The sequence below is a fragment of the Phaenicophaeus curvirostris genome, chromosome 22, assembly GCF_032191515.1.
Source record: "Phaenicophaeus curvirostris isolate KB17595 chromosome 22, BPBGC_Pcur_1.0, whole genome shotgun sequence".
Lineage (NCBI taxonomy): Eukaryota > Metazoa > Chordata > Aves > Cuculiformes > Cuculidae > Phaenicophaeus > Phaenicophaeus curvirostris.
The window spans coordinates 2272047-2297446 of record NC_091413.1 but is presented as its reverse complement, the minus strand read 5'-3'; the positions used below and the strand labels follow the sequence as shown (position 1 = coordinate 2297446).

General features: G+C 50.5%; 1 protein-coding gene across 2 annotated transcripts; it reads right to left on the bottom strand.

The window, feature by feature from the left end:
* Positions 1–398: 398 nt before the first annotated feature.
* Positions 399–25164, bottom strand: LOC138730051 (Golgi integral membrane protein 4-like). 2 transcript variants are annotated; one of them, XM_069874780.1, is made up of 14 exons: positions 24915–25164; positions 20190–20264; positions 19719–19768; positions 19234–19287; positions 14941–15091; positions 11842–11924; positions 9589–9744; positions 8929–9207; positions 7987–8144; positions 5172–5380; positions 3124–3191; positions 2663–2827; positions 1605–1689; positions 399–922 (listed from the first exon to the last, which is right to left on the bottom strand). In XM_069874780.1, the coding sequence occupies exons 1-14, from the start codon at positions 25099–25101 to the stop codon at positions 906–908; spliced, it is 1737 nt and encodes a 578-aa protein (XP_069730881.1). In that variant the 5' UTR covers positions 25102–25164; the 3' UTR covers positions 399–905. The 2 variants fall into 2 exon arrangements, with proteins under 2 accessions (XP_069730881.1, XP_069730880.1); XM_069874779.1 differs by having other exon boundaries at positions 1618–1689; positions 24915–25162.
* Between the last annotated feature and the right edge of the window lie 236 nt (positions 25165–25400).

The following is a 25400-nucleotide window of genomic DNA, read 5'->3' as shown; positions in this document are numbered from 1 at the left end:
TCTGTGGAGATAAGTGCAGGGCTGCCACCATCACAGTCCTTGTCATGGCTCAGACCACCCACATCTCCAGGACCCCCAGGTGCAGCAGCAACGTCAAGACAAGATGCGCATCATTAGATGGGGAGGCCCCAAGTCCAGGAGGACAGTCACAGCTCAAAGGTGAGGAAAGGAGAACACGACAAGGTTCTGCTCCAAGTCACTAGGAGGAGTCTTTGCACCAGGAGGAGGATCCAGTCATTCACACACACCCACCCTGGTGGGCACATGGTCATTTCTGTTGGAGCTCATGATTAGCTATCACCCTTGCGTTACTCCAGACAAAAATCCAGCTAAACTCCCCTCCACCTTGCTCTGACGGGAGCAAAGGCTGTTTTAAAGAAACACTACTGAGCAAAATATTTTACAAAGACAGATTCCTTTGTATTAGCAGTCGAGTAAGTCCCGGGACCCGTTCAGGCAACCCCCAGCTGCTTGGGGGTTAAAAAAATAAGAAAAACTCTCCAGCTAGGGAGGGGATAGGGAAAACAAGAGGGTGAAGAAGACAATAAATCAATAAGTGCTTCTAAGAGAAGCAGCAGGATGAAATCATTCGTACAGTCTGAGAGCACTTTCATGCTATTGACTGGCGAGGCAGCCACGGCCCCAAGCACAGAGATGGAATAATGCACATCTGCAAGCACCTTGCTCAGTGCCCGAGAAGAGAGTTACCTCCTCCTGCTTTTGCTCTGGGCAGCGTGTAATGCAGGAGCCAGTTCCCAGGAGGAGTTCCATCCTCTCATTCCTAGCATATTCCCGTTTCCTTCAGCACCTTTCAGTAGTAGTCATCCTTCTTGCTGTCAGCTCCCTGCCTGCCTGCACGGTCCTTCTGGTCTCGAAGAAGCTCCAGGTCATCGTTGTCATCCACCTCACCTCCATGATCCTCCTGGGTGCAGAGGGAACAGCCAGGAGCGAAAGATCAGCAAGGACTGGAATAGGAGACCCTCAACAGCTCTTCTACTGAACCAGCCCAGCCAGGGAAACTCAGTATGACGGGGTAAAATCCTTCTCCGCCAGCGGGAGGCATCCCTACCCATGCCAGAGGGTGGAACTGGATGGGCTTTGAGGTCCCTTCCAACCCAAACCATTTTATGATTCTACAACCCTTCTCAAAGCACTGGCACAGTTCTACCCCAGCTTTTCCACAGACACAGTCTAGACCCACTAAGACCCGTTTAGCAGAGGACTACAGGGCTCCCAGTGAATTTCTTACTACAGGAATAAACCCAAGACGATGCTTGGAGAGACACAAGGAGCTCGCCTCGCTGCACCAGCACAGCTTGTAATTCACCCCAGCTGCTGTTTGGTGAGCATCTCGCAGCTCAGCTGCTGCAGAGCGCAGAGAAATGAGGAATGGAGCATAAAGGGTCCTCTAAACACCTAAGAAAGAAAGGGGAGTGGAGGCAAGTAGGCTCCAGCTCTATTCTGGAAACCCACCTCACTGAGCAGGCAGAGACAAAACTGAAGTCAGTGCTCACATCTGGTTTCCTAACAGCCGAGTCCTACCCGGCTCCCAGCTACCAACACACCCAGGTAACAAACACGCCAGAGAGGGAAAGAGGAAGAACCTTGGTGTCGTACAATTTCTTGCTCCTGATCGTCTTGATAGTCATCCATTGGGTCTTCCCTGGGCTTGGCAGGCCTGCCAGCATCCTGAAAAATACACAAAGTCAGACCCTGCTGACCTGCTTCCATTCCCCACGAGGGATACAGCTCTTGCATCAGAGTCCTGGGTCTGGAATACTGGGCTACAGACCCAGAATCAGGGGGGAGCAGAGAGACAACAAGGCAACCCAGACTCCATGAGTGCTTTCTCCACCCAGCCTTTGTTCCTATGTGCTGGCAGCAACCACCCAACGCCTCCCACCATGGGAAGAGAGGCTCTCGCACGCGCTGCTCTTGCATTAAGCCCCAGGGCTGCCGGGAACCTACAAGTTATTTAGGGTTGAGCTTCGGGGAGTATGGCAGAGCCAGGTATTTATCACTAATTCTTTCCACATTTGCACTAATCTCAAGGAGGTGTCGCTCTCTCGGTGCCAGCATCTCTTTTTCGTTTGATTTCATTGGCTTGGATTTCTTCTTTTTTTTTTCAAAGCTCGCTATTAATCTTGATTTTAGAGCCTGACAGATAAAACACTCCTTTTTAAAACAAGCAACACTCAGCTGCTTGTCAAAACAAGCTAACATTTCCCTGACGCAGAGTCTGGTTTCAGACAGCAAGGAGCACTTAGCAAAACAAATGGATTCCATCTGCAAGGAGGCACACAAGGAGGCACACAAGGAGGCAGAGCTCCCACCGTATCCCATCCCAGGGGACAGCAACGGCTGCACCGACCAGACCCCGAGCACAGGTCAGTATTAGCACCTCTGGTTTTGGTCTTTCAAGTGCTTAAAAGATCCAGCAGCCCTGCAGGTGCTGCAGATGCTAGGGCTGCCTTCGACGAGCTGAAAGGATGGGGCCAGAATAAGTTCTGGGTTTGACCAAAGTGGTTTCTCCTGCCTGCATCCCTGCAACAGGATTCAGGATCCATCCAGGAACACGATGTTCTCCCTAAGCTCCCTGCCTCCCCCGTTCACAGCTGGGGATCTCACCCTGGCCCCGGCCGGTTGCCCTCCTGTCAGTCACCTTCAGGGGCTTCTCCTTCGACTCTTCTTTCGCACTGGGCTCCTTGAACTTCTCCAAACCTCCCACCTTCTCTTCAAAGTCAGGCCTCTCCAGCTCAGCTTCCTCAAACTCATCCTCACCTTGGTTATTGGGATCCTGGGCAGGATCTGCAGCATCATCTGGCATCTGGACAAGAGAAGCCTCTTGTGAATACCAGGTGGGATATCCCCTCAGGAGACAGAGCTGTGGTCAGCCTGCTCTCACCAGCAACCAGAATGCACTGTAGGACTTTAATCCCACCTCTCTTCAGGCATGTTAGCAGTTCTAAAAACAAACTCACCAGCCATTATCCCTCTGAATCCCTCCAGCAACAGAATTTTGGGCTGGATGTTACAGAAACTTCTGGGGAAGCACCAACATAAATGGGACACCTGGATTCTTATTCAGAGCCAGGGCTGCATCCGGATAACAGCATCACTCACCATCGGTTCCTGGACAACAGACTCCTTCTGAGAAAGCAAGTTCTCCTCTCTCTCAATCACTCCTGCATCTGCAAGGAAAAGGGACGGTTACCAGTGTGCTCTCACCAAAGCCTGAGCCACCAGCTGAGACCCCACTGCTGGGGGCAGGAGGAGAGAAATAATGAGAGAGAAATGGAGCCTTTTGAAGATACACCTGAACTGCACGCGGCTCTGACGCGTCCCAGCTCTGGCACTCACCACTTCATAGAATCATAAAATCACCAGTTTGGAAAAGACCCATTGGGTCATCGAGTCCAACCATTCCCATCAAACACTAAACCATGTCCCTCAGCACCTCGTCCATCCGTCCCTTCAACCCCTCCAGGGAAGGTGACTCAACCCCCTCCCTGGGCAGCCTCTGCCAGCACCCAATGACCCTTTCTGTGAAGAATTTTTTCCTAATGTCCAGCCTGAACCTCCCCTGGTGGAGCTTGAGGCCATTCCCTCTCGTCCTGTCCCCTGTCCCTTGGGAGAAGAGCCCAGCTCCCTCCTCTCCACAACCTCCTTTCAGGTAGTTGGAGAGAGCAATGAGGTCTCCCCTCAGCCTCCTCTTCTCAAACCAGGAGCTGAGAACTTCAACCCAAAACACAGAAGGAGCCTGAGGGACAGCAGCGTTCCCAACCAGAGAGCAGCACAGCAGAGTCAATCCTTTAGTTCTTAATCCCAAACAAGTCATAGAGGTCAGAGCTATTGGTCCTGATGCTCCCTTATACCTGCCACGAGGCCTTTTCTTTTCAGGGTAGAAGCTGCTTTGATGTGAACCAATTAGTTCAGATCCTCTAAGGGGACCTGCTGAAAATTGGGTCAGCAAAACATGAAAGAGCAGCTGAGCATAGCTGTGGGACAGCACGGGAATACCAAAGCTCCTCTCCAAACACGGATCTGCAGGCACGTGAGCTGCTACCGAGCTGCTGCTGTGCTGGGAGGAGGATTTCACCCATGCAGAGCAAGCTGAACCAACAGCCTGGGAGGAAATCACCCATCCTGGGCGACTGCAGCCTTTCCATCCCAGATTTAGTTGGAACCACTGACCTTTGGCTCTGCTCCGTGACATCCTTCCTCTGTTCCAAATCTAGAGCCAAAAATCTACTGTTAAGAAACCAGGCTGAGCCCATCCTTATAACATCTAATAGGATGCAAGCCAGCGTTTCAAATGAGATCCTCCCAGGAGCCTCAGCTCCCAGCTTCCCTCCCTCCCTGCATTCAAATCCGCAGCAACAAATTAGCTACATGAAAAGCCACCTACTTAATCATTCTGCCTCAGTCCAGCAACATCCACCATTAGCATTAGTCACAACCGCATGTCGGTGTCTCTTTTTGACAAAGGGAACCAGCCAACTTCCAGATCTTAAAGGTTATCCCCATGCGTGCGAGTGAAACGCACGACAGAGCCTGTTTGCAGGGAAGAAATCAGTTTGCACAGCGTTCATCTGCCCCCTTGAACGCAACAGAGCACCTCTGCACAGACTCTCAGACCAGATACCTCCACTCAAAAGCCCATTTTAGCTCGCCACAGCCTGCCTGGCTCCCTTTAATCCAGTTTGGATGGTTTCTTTATTTGCAAAGGAGGTTTGCGGCTTCCCTCTTACACTCACAGATGTACAGCTGCAATTAGAATCATAGAATCACCAGGTTGGAAGAGACCCATTGGATCATCGAGTCCAACCACTCCTATCAAACACTAAACCATGTCCCTCAGCATTAGAATTAAGTTCACCTTCCCTTTGTTCCGAGAGCCATGGAAATGCTGCCACCCCCCTGCGATTCCCTGCAAGGTTTCATCATTTTACAGCTGTTTTCGGTTGTTTCACACAACACAAACGGTTATTTAATTGTTCCCTCATTTCACCCCTCACACCTGGCTACCACCACTGGCCAACTGACAAATCTCATCTGGAAAATGAGGTGAAGAAAAGATTCTTCCCTTATCTACACAATCTAATGGATTCTTCACCACCTGGTTTCGCGATGTGATGATGAATTTCACACCAAGCCACGGGAAATCATACCCATTTCGAGTTCCTCATCATCCATCCTTTCCTTTGTGCCTTCCTGACCCGCTATTTGCTGCTCTTCCCCTCTCTCCTGCTGGAGCGGCTGGGGGCTGCCTCTCTGCACCTCTTGCCCAGGCTTGGGATCAAAACGAAGGCTCTTCGGGTGACCGTGAGCTTGTTGTTCATCCATCTGGGCGTTCACTTTGTTCACGATGTCTTTCCAGCTGCAGCAAGGGGACAAAACAGAGCAGAGCACCTCAATAACCTCAAGAGATTCCACACTGCCACATGATAACAGCGAGCAGAGAAAAGAAAAAAGCCTCCAACACGTGCAAAAGTCTGTCCTAAATTAACTTCATGGCAAAACTAGTGGATTGTACCCATTACCACGATCTCTGCTCGAAACAGAACATTTAATATGCCACGTAAGTAGGATATAAGTTATACTTCATAAACATAATTACAGCACTGCTTTAATATTATTCATATGATACAATAACACAACCACATAGCAATTAACTCCAATCCACAACAAAAAGACACCTCCCACGGGATCAGGGGCTCCAAGCACCATCCAGCCTGGCCTCGGACACCTCCAGGGCTGGGGCAGCCCCCACCGCTCTGGGAACCTGGGCCAGGGGCTCATTCCACTGCACAGAAATGAACTGGAGGTCAGAAGAAGCAGAATATGTTCCTATCAGCTTGAGCGAACTCCTGAGCAGCCCAGAAGGTTGGGCTGTCTCATAAGGAATGTTTTCTTCCCAAATATCCTTACTCGGGGACACCTTGAGAAACAAAGAAGGGTAAAGCAAGGGATGAAATCCCAGTAACAGGGACTCTCTGAAGTGACTGCAGCCAAAGCTTCCAACCTAAGTAAGCTACCACCAGTTTCCAGCAGGATTACTGCGCGGGCTCACCTGCTTTCTGGAACCCTGTATGTGAGCTAGCTGAGATTTAGAAGTCCACTTAAAACATTTAAGTTTTTAACCTTTTAGTATTTAATAAGAATGGTTGGACTCGATGATCCAGTGGGTCTTTTCCAACCTGGTGATTCTATGATTCTATGAACTGCTGAGAAAGGACAAGCAGCCTCCGTTTCAGCAGCTCTCAGCGTACTGCCACCACACAGACCTTTCAGCAAGAAAAATCATAACCTTCAGCTCACATTTCCCCATTATAAACCCATCAAAATGCAAACTGGCCACAGAGAGCTCAGCTGGAATCTGCTGGTCTCAGCCACCCAACGCTAGAGCCCTTGGCACTGGATGCTCGGCCTCCTTTGTCCTCCGCTCTGCTTCGAGATTGTTCTTGGCACTGACACCTTCCGGGGAAGGTTGGTTTACGAGCTCCTTATCACAAATCTCACACAGTGTAAATCACAGCCTCCAGCTGCTCCAGAATTTCTTGGTGATAGATCCAGGAAAAGAAACGCACACCAAACACACCACGATCCCTGTCCTCGCAGAAAGTATTTTCCAAACAAAGCCAATATTTGCTATTTCTGCTTCACAGAGCGGCAACAGCATCCTCTCTAGGTGGAGGAAAGGCCATGCTGTCATCACCATTTCAATCCTCACCTTTGGCTACACCCACAAATCCCTCCCCAGAAAAAGGCAGAGCATCCCCTTGCTGTCCTCTGCCAGTCCACACGGGTGGTACCTGGCACAGGGGGACACTGCCCTCCAAAGAACTTCACAAAGCACCATCTCTGACCTGGAAGATTGCAGCTGAAGGGCACAAACAGAAATAGCAGAGAAAAACGGGTAGGATCAGGCTGGATCGAGAATGAAATTCACAAGTAAAATAGAAATTAAATCTTGTTTGCTCCAGTAAACTGAGCAGACACGACCTGGGTACCCGTGGGGATAAGTTAAATGAGGAAGCACTATTTTTGTAATATTTTTGTGGGATTGTGGCCAGACTTTGATGAATTTCAGTCTCGGAAAGACATTTTCTTCCTTCTGCAAAACACACCAGTCTTCTGCGAGGGCTGCTGAGACGGTGACGTATGGTGATGTTTCTCCTGTGCCTGTACAGCATCCAGTACAGGCAGATGCTGGTCCCTGGCTGATGGGACAAGGGGTAATGATTTGAAGCTGAAAGAGGGGATATTGAGGTGAGATACCAAGGAGAAATGTTTTCCTGTGAGGGTGGGGAGGCCCTGGCCCAGGTTGCCCAGGGAAGAGGTGGCTGCCCCATCTCTGGAGGGGTTCCAGGCCAGGTTGGATGGGGCTTGGAGCCCCTGATCCAGTGGGAGGTGTCCCTGCCCATGGCAGGGGTGGGACTGGATGGGTTTTGAGGTCCCTTCCAACCCAACTCATTCTATGACCGCCTGTTGCTCCTAGATTACCACATAACCTCAGAGATGAGAAGCTTTCCTATCTCCAAGGTCTGTTTTTTCCTGCAGAACTTGGCAGATTATTAATTAGTGGAAGAAATGAGCAAGTTGCAGCTCTCGCATACAACTTAATGCCTCTTATTTATAGAAAGTGAAGGAATTTTTAACCATCCTTGCTGCTGCAGATGGGTCGCTTCTGTCATGCGGAATTTCTTCAGTTTGCTAAACAAACCAGGATATTTAAGTCGTGTCACTGAAAGGGAGGAGATTTCTTCAAAGTCACCGACTCCCATGCCCTAGTGAGTAGGAAATCCACGCTGACCTTCTTTCACTCAGCAGAAGCTCCTCTTTCTCTCTCCTCCCCGCACAAGCGCTCCACCAAGCAGTTCAAGTAGAAAACACAATAAACAAGAACAGAGAGACCAGGGACAAGCCTGTTTGGTATCTTGGAGCCTGAACGCTGAGAGCAGAAGGGATTTTTGTTTCACCAACCTTTGCATTTGCACCTCCTTGTTCCCAGCCGGGTGGTGGTTGCCGGGCATCGGAGGTTTCTCTGCTGCAGAGGGTTGTTTTGGATCAGAGAGCGGCAATCCAGGAGCCTGGCTTTGCTCATTGCTTTTCACCTGAACGCGCATCACCATCTTGAGATCCTGCAGAGAAGACACGTGTGGATGGTCAGGATCTACACCAGCTCCTAATCTTTGATTATCAGATACCTGCAGGTCTCCCTTGCATCTGCGCAGGCTTACGGGTCAGAAAAATCCTCTCTCTCAAAGAACAAGATTCTGAAATTCTCCAGGAGAGGTCTTTCTCCTTCTACATAGCCAAGAGGAAATGAAATCATTTGGATCCTACACGACCCAAGCTTATCTTGAGTAGGTGAGGAGAAGAGGAAAAACAAAGCTACCTCTATAAAACCCCACACGCTGCCGTTATCATAGTTACTGTAATGACAGTCTAACCACACTGCAATTATTGTCAGTTTTTTAGAGATCTGCTTTCCGTAGGCTCGCTCTCAATCAGCCCAGGAGGCAGGGGAGCTGATTGTATCATTTCCTCTTTGCAGATCCAGCAGGATCCAGAACAAGAACCCCAGCCCGTTCATCTGAGCCCAGACGCTAAAGCACAAACTCCTAAGAGTGTGTAAGGGCTCAAAACTGCCTTAACCCTGGAGGTGTTCGAGGCCAGGTTGGAAAAGATCTTAAAGCCCATCCCGTTCCACCCCTTGTCATGGGCAGGGACACCTCCCGCTGGATCAGGGGCTCCAAGCCCCATCCAACCTGGCCTTGAACCCCTCCAGGGGTGGGGCAGCCACCACTCACTTTTGAGCTCCGAATGCAAGGGCTACACAAACAAAGCACATTTGGACTTGACGATCCGATGGGTCTTTTCCAACCTGGTGATTCTATGAAGCAGCAAGCGAGCAGGACTTACCGGGTTCCCGTTCGGGAGGCTGTTCATGGTCCGGGTGAAGCGGATGACGTGGCCATCGCCGTGTCTGGCTGGCCAGGCCGGCATCGCCTCAGGCAGCGAATTGGCATCTTGCAGCAGGGCTGGATGGGTGAAGAGCACATCAGCCTGTGGCCTCTGAGCATCGTTGCTGTACACGCTCTGGCCCTGCAGCAGAGGGCCATCCGCCTGTTTCTGAACCCCAGAGACCTGCGATGCTACTGGGTTCCCGAGAGGATGACTCTCCTGATGGACTGGAAAAGCCTGCAAGGAAGAAAGGACAAGAGCAAACTCTAAAGAATGAGCTCAGTTCCCCAAGTGACAGGGGGCAGGATGAGAGGGAATGACCTCAAGCTCTGCCAGGGGAAGTTCAGACTGGATACCAGGAAAAAATTTTTCACAGAAAGGGTCATTGGTCCCTGTCCGAGGCTGCCCAGGGAGGGGGTTGAGTCCCCTTCCCTGGAGGGGTTTAAGGAACGGGTAGACGAGGTGCTGAGGGACATGGGATAGTGATTGATGGGAATGGTTGGACTCGATGATCCGGTGGGTCTCTTCCAACCTGGTGATTCTATGAAAGCTCCAAGCCTGAAACCCACAGACGCCCTGCAGAACTCGCCTCCCCGGGGTTTCCTGGGAGCATCGCACCTTCTGCCTCCCAAGCTGCAGCTGGTTGTTGGCTGGGACCACGGGCTGCTCCTTCAGCACTTGAAACTGCTGCTGCCCCTTCCCAGCTCCTCCTCCTTTGAAACTCGGCATCTTCTGCAGAGCTTCCTTGAGCTGCCTGAACTCTTCCATCTGGGCCTGAGGGGATGAGAAAGGAACAGAGAAACCCCTCGTGATAACAGGGTTGAACAACTTCTTGCTGAGAAGAGCCACTTTTTATGGACAACTGTTCAGCAGATACACTACTAAACATGATACCTATTTTATATTTTAATGACACGGCCAGCTTTCCCTCTGGATTTCATGGACGTTCAGCATTCCCCCTTTGATAGTCCTGCATCTTATTTTATTGCACATTTTCACCTTTGAAGGGCTGACCCATAACACAGATTCTTTGCTCGATGCTGTTTGGTGCCTGAGCCATTGACACAACTCCTGCCTTTGCACAATTGAGTCCTGGGTCTTGTTAGGTGCAGCTCCCTCTCCTCCTGTGCCTCACACTCCTGTACCTCCAGGTCAGCTTTTCTTCTTCCCATGGAAGTGCTCATCTCAGCAGGGCAAACGATAATTGCCATAATCCTACCTGACAATTCTATTTACTTGGCAAGACAAATGAAAATCGATTCTCCTGGACTGTTAAGCAAACGCAACACTTTTCTCCCTACAGCAGCTTATTTCTTCCACCTCTGAGCTTGAAAAAGCTACTCAGGAAAAGCTCCCCATTCCCACCCCAGTTATTTATAGCAAAGTGAGGGGGGAGAGCTTTTCACATCTTGCCAGGGTACCTGGAAAGGGACCAAAATAGGGACCGGGTAGAGCAGGAAAGCTCGCAAACAGCAAGGAAAGTTTAGCAGGAAATTAATTCCTCAGCAGGCTCTGTTGATTTCAGTTCTGAAATTTGACCTTAAAATCAACATGAAGAGAACAAACCAAAACCTAACAAAACCACTCAGCAAAGCTAACAATAAAGGAATGAGGAAAAGAAAAGGAAGCCAAAAACAGTTCGTGGGACACAGCTCTAGCTCGTCGGAGACCGCTTCCCGTCAGAACAGGCTAGATGAAGCAAAATAGGTTGAGAGAGTTGGGGTTGTTCAGCCTGGAGAAGAGAAGGCTCTGAGGAGACCTTAGAGTGACCTTCCAGCACCTGAAGGGGCTACAGGAAAGCTGGGGAGGGACTGTTCACAAAGGCTTGGAGCGATAGGACCGGGGGCAACTAATGCTGTTCAGAGTATCTGCTCGTTCACACACTTGAAGTGCTGATTGCTTTCTCCAATGCAGTACAGCTACTCATGGAATCATTAAGGCTGGAACAGACCTCTAAGCTCATCCAGTCCAACCATCAGCCCAGCGCTACCATGCCTACTAAACCATGTCCTGAAGTGCCACATTCACATGTGTCTTCCTTATATCTACTCTAAATCTCCCCTCTTTCAGCTTCAAACCGTTCCCCCTCACCCTACCCCTGCACTCCCTGATCCAGAGCCCCTCCCCAGCTTTCCTGCAGCCCCTTTCAGCACTGGAAGCTGCTCTAAGGTGTCCCCAGAGCCTTCTCTTCTCCAGGCTAAAGAGGGCCAACTCTCTCAGCCTGGCCTCCTATTTCCATAGCATCAGCATAACAACGTATCAACAAAATTTTGTTTTTTCCCCCTGCAGAAAATGCCTTTCTGTCTCTCTAGTCTTAAGGCAACACCACCTGCAAGGCTGCCCTGTCCCCCAAAAGCATCGGTACTGAACACCGACTTCTTTTTGACACAGCTCTTTCCAATGTTTTATAGGTCCTAGGGCTTCACAGGGAGATGCAGAAGGGGACCTTGTCGCCAGGGTCATTCAGTGTCTATTTGCAGCCTCTCCAAGCTAAGCAAAGCACCTCTGCATTGCTGTTTCTGCAATTAATTCCATAGCCATAAGCAGAGACAACCCATCATCATTCAGAGTGGAAGTATTTGAGATGTGGGCAAGCGACAGGAGGCATCCCAGGGTTGGGAACGCGCTCGTGCTCCCTTGAACCATGAGGATTTGTGTAGCACACCTGTATTTTCAGCTACCAGCACAGATTCTAGGTGGGAGAACTCTACTTGTACTGAATGCACCTACAGCACCTACCACCACTGGGTTAGGCAACTCAGCACATTGCAACTGATAACTAGATTGATTATTTAGAGAATGTTTGATGGTACATCCAGACCTCAGTGAGAGATTGTCCCGTGTGGCCACAAACACCCCCTTAGCGATTACCTGGGCATTAAGGAGCTGTGAGTGAACCTCCTGGTGAGCCTTCCGAAGCAACTTGCTTTCTTCTCTGAGTTTATAGACTGTATCTGCAAAAGAAGAAGAAATTTGCCTAAGAGAGCTATTTCTGCACAGGTAGTATCTCCCTCTCTTATCATAAATTCATCTTGACTTCATAGTTCTTTGCTTAGGGACACGGTTTAGTGGGGAACTTGGTGGTACTAGGTTTACAGCTGGACTCGATGATCTTAAAGGTCTTTTCCAACCTAAACAATTCTGTGATCTCTCCAAGCCCAGGAGTTACTGTGAAGCACTAGCTAGAGACAAGCCAAACACACTACCAAACCTGAATCATCGCTCCTTTCAGCACCCAGGAGTCCTGCCCATCCAAGGAATTTCCTCCCTTCTAGAGTGTCTCAGGCTATTGCCATCAGGGTCATAGAATCAGAGAACGCTTTGGATTAGAAGGGACATTTACAGGTCACCCAATCCAATCCCCATGTAGGAGCAGGGACATCTTCAACCAGATCAGGTTGCTCAGAGCCCCATCCAACCTGACCTTGAACATTTCCAGGGATGGAGCCTCCACCACCTCCTTGGGCAACCTCTCCCAGGGTTTCACCACACTCAGCGTAACAAATTCCTTCCTTATATCCACTCTAAGCTGCACTCAGGCTCTTGATGTGCTGAATAAGGTGCAGAATAAGGTGCTTGTTTCTTCGTTTCCCCCACCCACTGCAGCTGAACAGCAGGGAGCAGGGGTCACTGCCCCTGCCTGCGGTAACTGGAAGGTCGAGAAGCTGTAAGAGGAGCTTGTCAGGTCTCCTGAGCCCACAGCAGATCCAGTGAGGAGGTTGCCTCCTCCTGCCAGGATGGTATAAACAAAAAACCCCACAATCCACTTAGAGAAAGCAACCACAGGACTGCTCGGACCTTGGGCACATTTACTCCTGTGCTGTCAAGAAGCAACCTCATGCCTCGCAGAGCCTGGGCTGGGCTCCTTCCAAGCTCTCTGTACACTCCTAAGTAGTTCAGTGACAAGATACACCATGCAGTTATGTTTCACTGCCTTGTATACAACTGGAGAAAAAGAATAACCGTGTCAAAAGATCCTAAAAGTCTCTTAAAATATCCCTAGAACCACGCTGGGATTTCTCCACACACACACAGTTGCACCAGCCAGGACAAGGAGAGTTTCTTTGGGTTTTTTTGCCCGTAAGAAGATGGTAGAAATCCCTCAGTTGCCTTTTAACAGCCCTGAGCAACGCCCGCTGCTCAGATACCTCTCCTGTTCTGTTCCACTCGCTGCCAGAGGCAGCCAACACCGGCCTCCTGAGGGCACATTATAAATAGAAAGTGCTGGTGGGACCTCAGGAAAGAAAACGAGGCATTTGCAACGCTACCAGCTCTGTCCTCACCCCCTCCTGAGACCTCCTTGCTCTTTTGTACGGCACGGTTACCAATACTTAAGGGGAGATTTAGCAGCCAGCTCCGAGCTCACAGCACAGGAGAGAGACGGTGCCAAGAGAAGAGCAGCCTGGGAGGATGGATGGAGAATATTAATTCATATCTCAGCCTTAAGCCAACCTTCCCAACTGGCTTCCCTCTTGGAATTGGGTTTTTTTCTGATCGTTATTCTCCTTTCTCTGGCAGAATTAGTTTTCTTCCTTCATTGGGGGCTGCACACGTCAAGGAGACAGACAATCAAATATTTAGGGTTTGTTTGCTCGTGCTCAATTCCCCCTTTCTCACCCAGGATGCTCATCAGATACTCAGGCTTTGTTGATCAGAGAAAAAAAAGAAAAAAAAAAGACATCAGCAGATTTTGCTCACTCAGATCTAATGTGAGTAAGAACAGGTGTGAACCTTAAAATCCCCACAATCTAATTAAACAGCAGGCTAAACAGGAATTGGGAATTAAAGGGATCAGCATTCTCTGCCATACTTGTACTATTAAATGTGTTTTATAGACCTACACCATGAATTACAAAAAGCATGTTTAATTTGCTTCCAAGATGAGATGTTGGCATTTACACGACTTCAGCAGTATGGAAACTGCTTTCCATTGTCAAAAGCGTATGGAGAAGTGGGAAATGCACATAGAAGTAGAATCACAGAATAGTCTGGGTTGGAAGGGACCTTAAAGATCATGCAGTTCCACCTCCTCTGACCTAGGCAGGGACACCTCCCACTGGAACAGGGGCTCCAAGTCCCATCCAGCCTGGGATAAACAGGTGGGATACCCAATGTCAGGATGGTTTCTCTCTGCCACAAAAAGCATCTCTGCTAACTCGCACCCACCCACCAGGGAAAGGATGGGGTAAGGCAGTGTTACCTGGCAGGTGAGCCTGTTTCTGCCCCAGCCCGCTGTGGAACCACAGCACCTACCTCCACACCTTTTCCTTTTGGATTATCTTACCCATTTTGAGTGTGACCTTGGAACACAGACTGTTTCGCAGCCTGAATACCATCAGCATCTGGCACAATTATTTGTTACCTCACCTGGCTCTACACAAATAACATAAGTGGCAGCTGCAGGAAGAGTAAGAAGCCAGCGAGAGCCAATTAGGCTTTTAAAATAACATTATGAAAGTGCTGACGGTGACAGAAGCCAGGGACGCCCCATGCAGGAGAACAGCACAGGGGTCTGAATCGCAGAGAACTCCAAGTACGGTTAAATCCAAGGCTGCATAGCCTACCATCGGGCTCTAAAAAACCCAAGTTCCTCTCCTCTGGACCCCACGCTGACCATGCAATTGCAGCCTGATCAATGCATGCGGCAGCCCAAGCAAGCCAGAAGCTTTTGTGGTTTGTATCTCAACACAAAACCACCACCTTTGAACCCCGATGACTTCCCTCGCGCAGGGAAGCTGCTCGATAGCCTGCTCTCCATCCCTCCCCTTGCTCCTGTCCCACCACCCGAGGTGGACAATGCTCCAGCTGAGGCACAGAAGGGCTGAGGTGCTGCACACTCAGCCGTCCAGAAGCATTCCTACAGCATTTATAGGCCTTTTCGGGGGCTGTAGAAGAAACACTGTCCCCCCTGAACTCAGCTCTTCAGTCCTTTCTCCGTCTGATGTTTCCTCAGCTCTCCACCACGCTCACCCTGCAAGTTGGCGACTTCACTGTCCTTCTCCTGCTGCAGCTGAGCGTATTTCTGGCTATGGGTCTCCAGTGCCTTACGATGTTCCAGTTTCAAGCTGTTGTGCTGCAGCTGCAGGTCAAGCAGCTGCTTCTTCACATCATCGTGCTGGTTCTGTAGAGGAGAAGAAGTGACAAAGAGTCAGCTCAAGGAGAAGAGTGATTTAACTATCGCCAAGTGCTAATCGAGCATCTCTGTTTAATAAGTTGCTTGGGGAGGCAGAGATGTTCATTCCTCCAAGAAGGCAGTTCAAAACCCCTGATACAACACAACATTCTTTGTGTTCCGTGGTTCAGGAGGGATGTGAAATGCCAGTTAAACTCTGCTTTATGAAGCAGTTTGGGAGGTCTCCTTGGAGGCCACTAAACTGGAAGCAGAATGTGGTGACAAGTCCACTCCTGCCTGAAAATGAGATGGAAGCTCTGGGACACAGCCAAGAGCCACTCCTACTCCTTTCCAAGTTCCCTGCACACCCAGCTCTGTGAGAGCAATGCAGGCTAAGATACTTGCTGATCTCAAACCAAATGTCTGTGGGACATTGTTCAAATTCAGGGTCCTTGGAGAATCCCAGACACGGACAAGGATACTCTCCGCAGTCCTTGTAGCATCAGTCTGCACGTTACATGAAGGAGCAGCTGAGCTTTAATTAGGACTAAGGTCTAATTGCCGTTGCCTTTCTGTGTGCAGGTATCGTTAGTCACCTAGGACACCTAAGCACTCGGGTTGTTCTCTCTGCTTGGCTTGCTTCCCAACAGCCGGGCTGTTCTCCCACCTGCTAGAACGGGAGGGAGCCCTGCAAGAACATCCCATCCTCTCACCCAGCGAGAGGAGAGAGAGCTCACACTCCCCACAGTGACACGGGGCTCAGGCACGAGCGCCAGGACACAAGGCTCTCCACAAGACCACAGACCGTTCCAAGCAGACCAAGAATCCATCAATAGAAGTTGGGTGAGGAGCTGTTCTCCTCTCCCCTCCCCTCTTGTAGAGTCCAAGAACATAATATGCCGAGACATCCTTTTGCTTGGACCCACTGAACCAGAATTCACCTCTTTTTTTGTTCCCATGGTAACTCAGAGAGTCCTTCCCCATCCAGTTTGTCAACACCAATTATGTATGCAGATTGATTGGCTCATGGTGAACCCTGGCCCTTCGCTCCAGCTCCTCGGGACCCAGGCAGCAATTTCCAGCAGCCTGCCTGCAAAAAGTCTTTTTAAAAACACTCAAACCTCTAAATGCTAGCGCTGATTGCCTTTCTCCCCGGTAAAACAAAGCATCTGTGGTCCAGGAAATCTCCCCTGAAGCAATTATCCTCCACTAAAAGGAGAAATAACAACACTCTAAAAACACATGCAACGCAGAGGAAAAAGTTATCACCGTGAAGGGGTCCAGAGACAGAACAAGAAGAGAGAGAAGGACATCAGGTTAAGCAGATCACCAGGGAAAATGAAGAGAATAAAAGATTCCTGCTTTGGCTTTCCAAGACATCAGGTACTTGCAGTTCTTACCAGAGCTGCTGGCAGAAAGCGCCGAGGAACCACATCCCTAACATCATTTTGAAACTAAACACCTGAGAAGCCACCACCATTAGCAAGAGAGAATTGATTTGAGCAAGAAACTCTAAGCAACTCAAGGAATTTTAAGTCCTCATCAGCTCAGGTCAATTAGTTTCTAGCCCCTATTCTGTCTGGCAGGTGATGTGTGTAAGGTCTGTCCCCAAACTGCTCACAGGCAGGAGGCAGGGAGGGAATATTCATCCTCGAATAGCAGCAGGAAGCTGCAGAGAGAGATAAGCGCCTTGACCAAGGTCACCCGGAGCACCCGAGGCGCAGAACAGCTCATTAAGCACACAGAGCATCCTCGGCCCCAGCTGATTTCCCAGGATGGCTGCGACCAACGCGTGCAAACTTCAGGAGGAATCTAAAGCTGCTGCTTTATTGTAGTTGCAGGACAGGAGGGGTGAATGTGCTGTAAGTAGTTATTTTGCAGAGAAACAACTTAACTGTAAGCAGAGCGGTCTTGACCCAGGCAGTTCTGCCCAAGTCAGGTTTGCTGACAGCCCTGAGGATGCCAGGAGCCTCTCATGTCAGAGCTGCCTGTCTGGCTGTAACGTCACCCCCTTCTCTAGCTCACAGATACACTGTTTAATCCAGGCAAGCAGAAACTGCAAGGCACAGGACACGAGCATTGTGTAAATCAGGCACAAATGCAGCTGAGATGAGGGAAAACGGAGAGACCCGCGCCGTGAGGACATTTCACTGCGTCCCTACCCGTCGTGCCCAACACTGCGATACAGGGAAACTAGCTCATCCCTCAAAATCAGGCGTCCTTCAACTCAATTGTTTGAATTCAGGCCAGCAAGTCCTCTAGTCCCACCTCCCTTTGCTGTTGAGACATCATGTAATGCCCAAAACACCTCAGCCAGGCAGCAGCAGGTCTCTGGGCGCAGGCTGAGGGGCAGGCGAAGAGAAAGGAGAAAATAAGAGAACCCCAACAAATGTATTTCTGCCTTTAGAAAGCAGCTGTGTAGGTAGCGCCGTACAAAATGGAATCGGTAAGAGGATGCTTAGCACAAGCAGAGGAAGGCACATCTCATCACAAGGTTGCAGCAGCTTCAGGAAATCCATATAAAAACACCCCATCTTTTGTTTAAAGCCACCCACCTCCTTGCCTGCCTGTTCCAGTGAGCAGGATCCATCCCGCAAAGGATGTCAACAAAACATTTTAATCACCATGCAAGAGGATGAAAGGAATTGTAAGACAGTCTGGCTCCAGCAGGAACCCAGACAACGACAACGCAGCTGCTATTTCTGGACCGAGTCAAGCCCCTTGCCCTTTGAGTCCAGCGTGCCCGTTGCAGACGTAAATCAGACATCGATGACTTCAATACAGCTCAGAACGACAGCAGCGGCCACAAACACCAAAGCCAGATACGCTGATGGGGCTTCGTGGTCATATTTGGGACCTCCAGCTGAGGTAGTTGCTTCTCTTCACTGTTACACACCCCCAGGTAATGACACTGCCGACCCCAATCTTCCTCTGGAGGAAGCAACAACCACTGGGAAGCATTTTTTGCCTGTGCTCCAGAGTTAATCCCAGTCTCAGCTAGGTAGAAGTTGAGCTGAAAACTGTCCCAAGCCTGCGGTCTTTCAGCCTTTCAGCAGCTGTGAATGTAGTTAAAGAAATAGATGATTTTTCTCCTCCAATAAAAGGAAGCAAGAGAAAGGGAGCCAGGACAAAATGTTGTCACTGTCCCCTGGAGAAAAGCAAACCAGAGCACTCTGCTCAGCCCGCAGTTGCTATGAAGAGGAACGTTACTATTGCAGAGCGTTCCCAGAATCCGCAGGGTTGGCCAATACCCAAGAGACAGAACTGTACTTCCCTTTTCTCAAAGGCTGAATCCAAAAGCCAGGCAGCTGGAGGTCCAGCTCCGCTCAGGAAACACAACCCAGCGGTGCTCAGGGCTGCTGGAACCTGGCCCTCTTTCCGCATCGCAGAGTTAAATTACCATTTCACTGCCAGGGCTGGAGCTAAAAACATTTAAAAGCCACCATCGCCGGCTACAGTTGCTTTGCTTTATCAAAAGCGAACTTGAACATCAAGATACGCTTCAGGTAGTGCATGTGATAAGCTCTAAAATGGGATGAGCAGCCCCCTCCGAGCCCCTTACATGGACCAGAACACACTGTAGTTGCCCGAAGAGCAAGATATGATGAACAGACCCATTTTCACACTAAGAGATCCAGAAAAGAACATGCTGAACAGCAGAACTGCTGGGCGATAAACTGCACAAAGACGACGACTGAAATGAGGAACAGGCGAAGGCTACAATCTGATACAAAGCCCAAAAGAATAAATAGGAAATTCCCATGAACCTGAATATTCAGGTCAGAATGTAGGTCACCATCGCTGTGTGGTCTCGTCCCTCTGTGCTGACTCTACCTGCAGGAAACCCTTGGTCTCTCCCAAGCATCTCTGGTGAGCGAAAGCACCGACTCTCATAGAATCACCAGGTTGGAAGAGACCCACCGGATCATCAAGTCCAACCATTCCCATCAATCACTAACCCATGTCCCTCAGCATCTCGTCCACCCGTCCCTTAAGCCCCTCCAGGGAAGGGGACTCAACCCCCTCCCTGGGCAGCCTCTGACAGTGCCCAATGACCCTTTCTGTGAAAATTTTTTTCCTAATGTCCTTCCAAGGAGCATCCTTCAACGCGCAGCAGATGCTGAGAACGTGAAACCAGGCTCCTCCCTTACCTTCAGTATCTTGTGCTGGGAACTGAGGGCGCCGTATCGGTTCATGGAGTCTTGCTGGAAAGAAACAGATTCAACAGTGCTGTTAGATCCCAGAAATACCTGTGGTGGGGAGAAACACACACGAGCACCTGCCCAGCCACTGCACCATCAGCAAGCGTCCACTGCCCCACCACACACAGGCAAGCACACATTTCTTCCTAAGATCTCATCTCAATCTCCCCTCTTTCAGCTCAAAACCATTCCCCCTCATCCTGTCCCTGTACTCCCTGATCAAGAGTCCCTCCCCAGCTTTCCTGGAGCCCCTTTTAGCACTGGAAGCTGCTCTGAGGTCTCTCTGGTGCCTTCTCTTCTCCAGGCTGAACAACCCAACTGTCTCAATCTGTCCTGGGAGATGCTCCAGCCCTCGGATTGTCTGCGTGGCCTCCTCTGGACTCGCTCCAACAGACCCATGTCCCTCCCCTGTTGATAACCCAAACTATACCTACCTTCTCCTTGTTGAGAGCTTCCTGAGCTTCTAACTTATACACTAAAAAATCTAGAAATGGAAGAGGAGAAGACAGTTTAACAAGCAGTTGTAGAGCTCGGCATCTTCAGATCACTTCTATAAGAAAGTTTACATATTTCCAAGAAAAAAAGCCTGGTTTAGTGCCAGGTTTAGCTGTCAATTAAGGTGCTCAAACACCACCTTGTAGGTAATGTTACGTAGATTGAAGTGAGGAAATACGCAGGGATACCAGAGAACAGAACCCATCTCCCAGCACCTTTTGCCCATGGACAATGGACAGGTCAGTTAAGTATTCCCTACAAACCAGGGATGAATCTCAGCTGGGGGCTGCTCAGTAAAATCCACTCATGGCCCTGAAGGCAGAAAAAGCTTTGGGTGCCACATACATCTCCCTCAAGGACAGCTGGAAGGGTGGCTGGACACCACCGTGCCACCCACGCAAGAGACTCACCTTCCTTCGTCTTCTTGTGTTCCCCCCTCTCCTTCTGCAAGGATCGTTCCAGCCGGGATCGGTGCTCGTACACAACTAGGGGAGCAGAAAGAAGCAGAGCATGAGACAAACCCCGACATTTCTTCCCACGTATCCTTTTTGGGGCACACGTAGACCTCAAATCCTGCCACGGGCTGGGTCAGCAAGTGCCCAAGTCGTGCCTTGATGCTCTTTCTCCAGGAAAATGAACAAAGTGGGATGACATTTGCAGGCGTAAAACAAGCGCTAAGCCGTTCCTCGCTGAAACCTCACCAAGCCAAGAGCCTCAAGTGCCTCGTGCTCTCACTGCAAGTGAATCTACAGAGGCTGCCAGCTCCACCAGGTCACACAGGAGCCACAAAAGCAGGGCACACCCTGAATGCAAATGTGGTTTGCTGCCTGAAAGCAGCAAATTTGCCCCAACTGGGGAAATAAGAGACACAAAACATCCATATGTAGATCCAATATCTTACAGCGTTACCCATCAGTGGCACTTAGCCGACGGTATTGCAGATGTTGCCCTCGTTATTTACATAGAGAGGAGCTCACAAGCCGCTCCAGCATCCCAAAAATCAGGGTAGGACGTCTTTCCGAAGGATCCTAAAGATCATTCAGGAACTGCAAGGCTGTGCCCTTCCCCACGCACACATTCACGTCCAAGCTGCCTCCTGTCCCAACGCCATCCGTCACTTCTGACCTCCCTCAGGGAGCAGGAAGAGCCCGTGTCCCAGGTCAGGGTTTGCTATTGTCACCAGCCACGCTACCTCCTTCCTTCTCTTCGTTATCTTCCCTAGTTAACAAAGACAGACATCCCAGCGATGAAGAAGCTTCCCCTGGGCTGGGCCACTTCATTACTCTTTTCCTCTGGAGCGAGGAAACTCCCATATTCTCCAAACTGTTACAGCAGAACTATTTGGTTTCAAGCTCATCGCTGCAGCTGTACAAGCACCTACTTCACGACAGCTTTATTTTTAGAAGCCTTTTCCCAACAGACTACTCAGAGGTCACCCCAAGGGCTTCCCCAGCCCGGCTAAGCACACACGAGACCGCGGATGCTTCTTCACTACATGCTAGAAAGCCTCGTTCAAATTAATTGCCATCTGAAGAACACCAGCCGCTTCCAAAAAGATCCGCGAGCTCCGAGCGCTCATGTTGCTGCCACAAGATCTCATCTTATCTAGCAGAGCACCTGAGGACAAGGCTTTGGTGCGATGGGAACCTCACACCAGCAGTGAAAAGTCACGGCTGCTGGGATTATTAGGGATGCTCAGCAGTTCCCAGGCTTTGCCGTGCCCATTCGTGTCCTCCGAGCTTCCAGTCTGCATCTGCCTCAGTGCTTCTGGGCTTGGAGAAATTCCCCGTGTTGGAGCTCCTCCTGGAAGGACTTCATTTCATTTTCTAGTAACCTAACTACACTGAAAGAAAACAGAGCTAGAAACTCACCCCAGAGAGGCAGGTAACCCCCTCTCCAGGTCCCTGCAGCCGAAGGAGCAGCCCTAGCCCAGTTTTGCTCCATCACCCAGAGCAGCAAAACACAGCGAGCACCACAGGAGGCAAGTAGAACAGCAACAACCTCACTCAAATCCAAGCGCTCCCAGCTCATACCAGTCAAGTAAATAACTAATTGCCAGCCCAGGCGACCCCCAAGCTACCAGGTGCTATCAATCCACATAGTAAATGGGAAATTAAAGCACAAGAAAGCATCTTTAGCAACAGGTGAGTGCCAACACACCCCAAAGCAAGCACCACAAAGCAGTTTATTCAGAATTTTAGGACAAAACCTGGCTCTCCTGACACTTTTTTTATAAGTAAGATAAGCTGAAGTAACCTCGAGTGCCTAGAAAAAGAGCTGTGCTCTCTCCTGCCATTCCTCCAGGTCTCTGGAGCCCAGAAAGGGCATGTTCAGCTCTACACAAAGCAGCGAGTAAGTGCTGCGTGAAGTAGCGTCTCTATTTATCTTTGTGGTGGAATACAGCAACAACTCAGCAGACCAAACCGGCACCGGAGCACTCCAGAGCACAGGAGGACAGGAAATCTTTAACAATTTGCTGTAACAGGAGAGGATGGAGGGTGGTCAGTGTCTAAATCCAGGCTGGAATCCAGCCAGAACTCAGCACTAAAGCACTGTCACCTGCTGCCAAAGGAGCTAAACTGCAGAAACTGCTAAAACAATGAGATCCCTTGCAGTGCCTCGCCTTTGGGAAAGAAGAACAGGTCAGGCCTGCTTTAGAGTCGTTCTCATTTCAAGACTACAGAAAACAGGGTGAGTTTGTGAACAGGTCGCGTTATGCACCCCACAGGAGCAAGATCAGCATCTGCCAGGGAGAGTTTGAGACCCATAAAGGGAGAGCGAGTCCAGTATCGCCAATAGTCCCAGTTTTTACTCTCCTGCTGCACTCAGACATAAGAATGGCACGAAACATTTGAGAGCTACCACACCTGGAGGGGTTCCAGGCCAGGTTGGATGGGGCTTGGAGCCCCTGATCCAGTGGGAGGTGTCCCTGCCCATGGCAGGAGGGTTGGAACTGGATGATCTTGAAGGTCCCTTCCAACCCAAACTATTCTATGACCCGACGCACCAGTTAAACGGTCCCGAATTCCACCTTGGAACAACACCCCCTCCATTTGTAGAGCTGGGAAGACAAATCAAACGCAGAAGACAAGGTAGCTAAAGTCATGGAACAGGGAAGGGGCAGAGCCTCAGCACCAAGGCAGCGCAGGGAGCAGCAACGCAAGGTGATGGCACCGAAGCCACGGCCACTCAAGCAAACACCATCGCGCTTGAAGACTTCCAGGAGCACGGCTCCCATCCGCCAGTCGCTAGGCTTCCCCCACCAGCCGAATCCAAAAAGAAGCTTCGCCTTTGTGAAAACTGTTGGACAAGTAACTGTCTTCTGAAAATAAAAAGGGGTATCCATGGCAACAACTGTAATTAGGAATGGAAGGGCTGGCAGAGGGTTAGAAGGCGCAGCAACAGGCTGCACCTCCGCTGATCACACGTATCAGGGTGCAAAAACACGTTATGAACCCGTCTCGGTTGTTTGCTTGAGGCTGCTGGTCCCAAAACTGGGGTTCCCTGAGGCTACGGCTGTCAGCTTCTTCTCTGAAGAGCCAGCCCCTCTCTCCAAGAGGAGCGAGAACTGCTGACACACCAGAAAGGAACGTGGGCTAACTTGTGCCATGCTCATCTCCGCAGCTCAGAAACCCGGGATGCAGGTGGGAATCGCTGCGGCTGGGACTGTGGCTGGAGCTGTCTGAACGCCTTGTGACGGAGTAAAAAGAAATGGAAACAAACAGTAAGCGAACAGCAGCGACCCTGTACGCACATGAGATCGATTCGCAAGATTGATCGGGGTGTTTTTTAAAGCGCGTTTCCTTGAGACAAACAAAACACAGACGCACAGGCTCTGCTTTCCGGGTTTACAGGTAGAAATACCAGCCCTGAGCACAAGAAGCACATGGACCAACGCTACGAGTGCATCACAACAGAGCCCACGGGAAAGATTGAACCCCAAAAGGCACCTATGTCGAGCCACAGAGCTGCCCAGCAGCACAGGACAGAGACACAACGTCACTGCATGATGTCAACAGAGGTCAAAATGCATCCCCCGTATCTGGTTTAAGCCAGAGGAAGAGCTCTTGATTTAAACACTACAATGTAAACACAGTTGTTAGAAGGAAAAATAGTTATTTCTTGGCCTTGAGTCACTAGAACCACAGGCAAACACTATTTTGTCCCCATATAATCCGTGCTGTGGGCACTCCAGAACCAACCCACCCTCCTGCATCCCACACACAACCGCTGGCTCCCAAAGAGTGGATCCCCCAAAACCTCCCTGCAGGGAGCTCAGCAAACCCCTCCAGAGGCTCCAAATCCAGGCACAGATGCTGGGAATGTCCCTTTGGCACATCAGTAAGGCTAGAATGATGGACTAGACTAAGAAAGTAAGAGTTCAGCAATAGAGTAACACATCCTCAGCCTTCCACGGACTAAAATATCACTCTCCCAGAGCCAGATGTTCATGTAAGGAGGACAAATGAGGGGGGAGAAAGGGGGAAGGAGAATATACATATTATGCAGCTCTTGCCAGAGGAACCCAGTGCTGGTCAGCAGGCTCAGAAAAGCCAATTCTTCCCCTCCTCCCCTCTTTTTAGGGAGCTCAGTGCTGTAGCATCCATCACCCCCGTGCAGGCTGGCAAGGTCCTAGAGCCACAGATCAACCCCGGGATGAGAAGAGGGGTTTGTTTCTTGCCAAAGGAGATGGGCAGCAGACAGAACGATGACAAACTTCACTAAAGGACCCCCCTGCCTCTCTACTCCCTTTCTGGATAGACGCTCGCAGCCACATCTCGCTCGCAGCCGCATCTCAGCCTGCCCTGCCCGCTGCTGGAGGTGCCCGTTGGCATTTTTTTTCCTGCTTCCCATTCGGAACGACTGCTCTTTACGGCCAAAAGGAGCTGCGGGGAGAAGAAATGGAATAGATGTGACGCAGCTGAACTCACCGATCCAGCACACGCTGTTCGGCTTCAGGGCTGCTCTCATTTCTAGACAGCAGAGAGGGGGTGCAAGGAAAAGGTGACAGCGTCTTCCTAAAGCTCCTTAAAGCCAAAAGATGAGCCCTCCCTGCAGCTGGGCTGTGGGGAGGGCTGGGAGAAGGGAACTGGGAGCGTGTGGGCGCAGAGAGAAGAGGAGAAGAGGTCACTCACCTTGGAGCTGGGCAGAGAGCGCTTCCTGCTGCTGCTTGTATTTCTGGGCCAGGGCTTCGGCGTTCAGCACCTTCTGCTGCAGGTGGTTGTAGAGGAGCAGCCCCGAGCCCAAACACGTCAGGGTGAGCAGGCAGAACCCGGTCTGCAGGAGCCCCTTCTGCCTCCTCGAGCACAGCCCGGTGCCCATGGCGGGGACCAGCGAGGGAGCGCTGCCTCCCGGGGGATGCTAGAGCATCACTCGGGTGCCCCCAGCAGCTCCTTTCCCTCCTCAGCCCCTTTCTCTCCCCCCTCAGCCCCTTTCTCTCCCCCCTCAGCCCCTTTCTCTCCCCCCTCAGCCCCTTTCTCTCCCTCCTCAGCCCCCTTCTCTCCCCCCTCAGCCCCCTTCTCTCCCCCTACACCCCCTTTTTCTCCCCCTCAGCCCCTTCCCTCCTCCCCCTGCCAGCCGCTCTCCCCTCCTCCGCTCTCCCCGCCGCTCAGAGGATGCTC

Coding starts and splice junctions, on each gene's coding strand:
- LOC138730051 (XM_069874779.1), bottom strand. CDS start 25,101: ATGGGCACCGGGCTGTGCTCGAGGAGGCAGAAGGGGCTCCTGCAGACC. Junction 2,828..3,123: donor CTGTTGTCCAGGAACCGATG/GTGAGTGATGCT, acceptor TCTCTTGTCCAG/ATGCCAGATGATGCTGCAGA. Junction 1,690..2,662: donor CGAAGGAGAAGCCCCTGAAG/GTGACTGACAGG, acceptor TGTATTTTTCAG/GATGCTGGCAGGCCTGCCAA.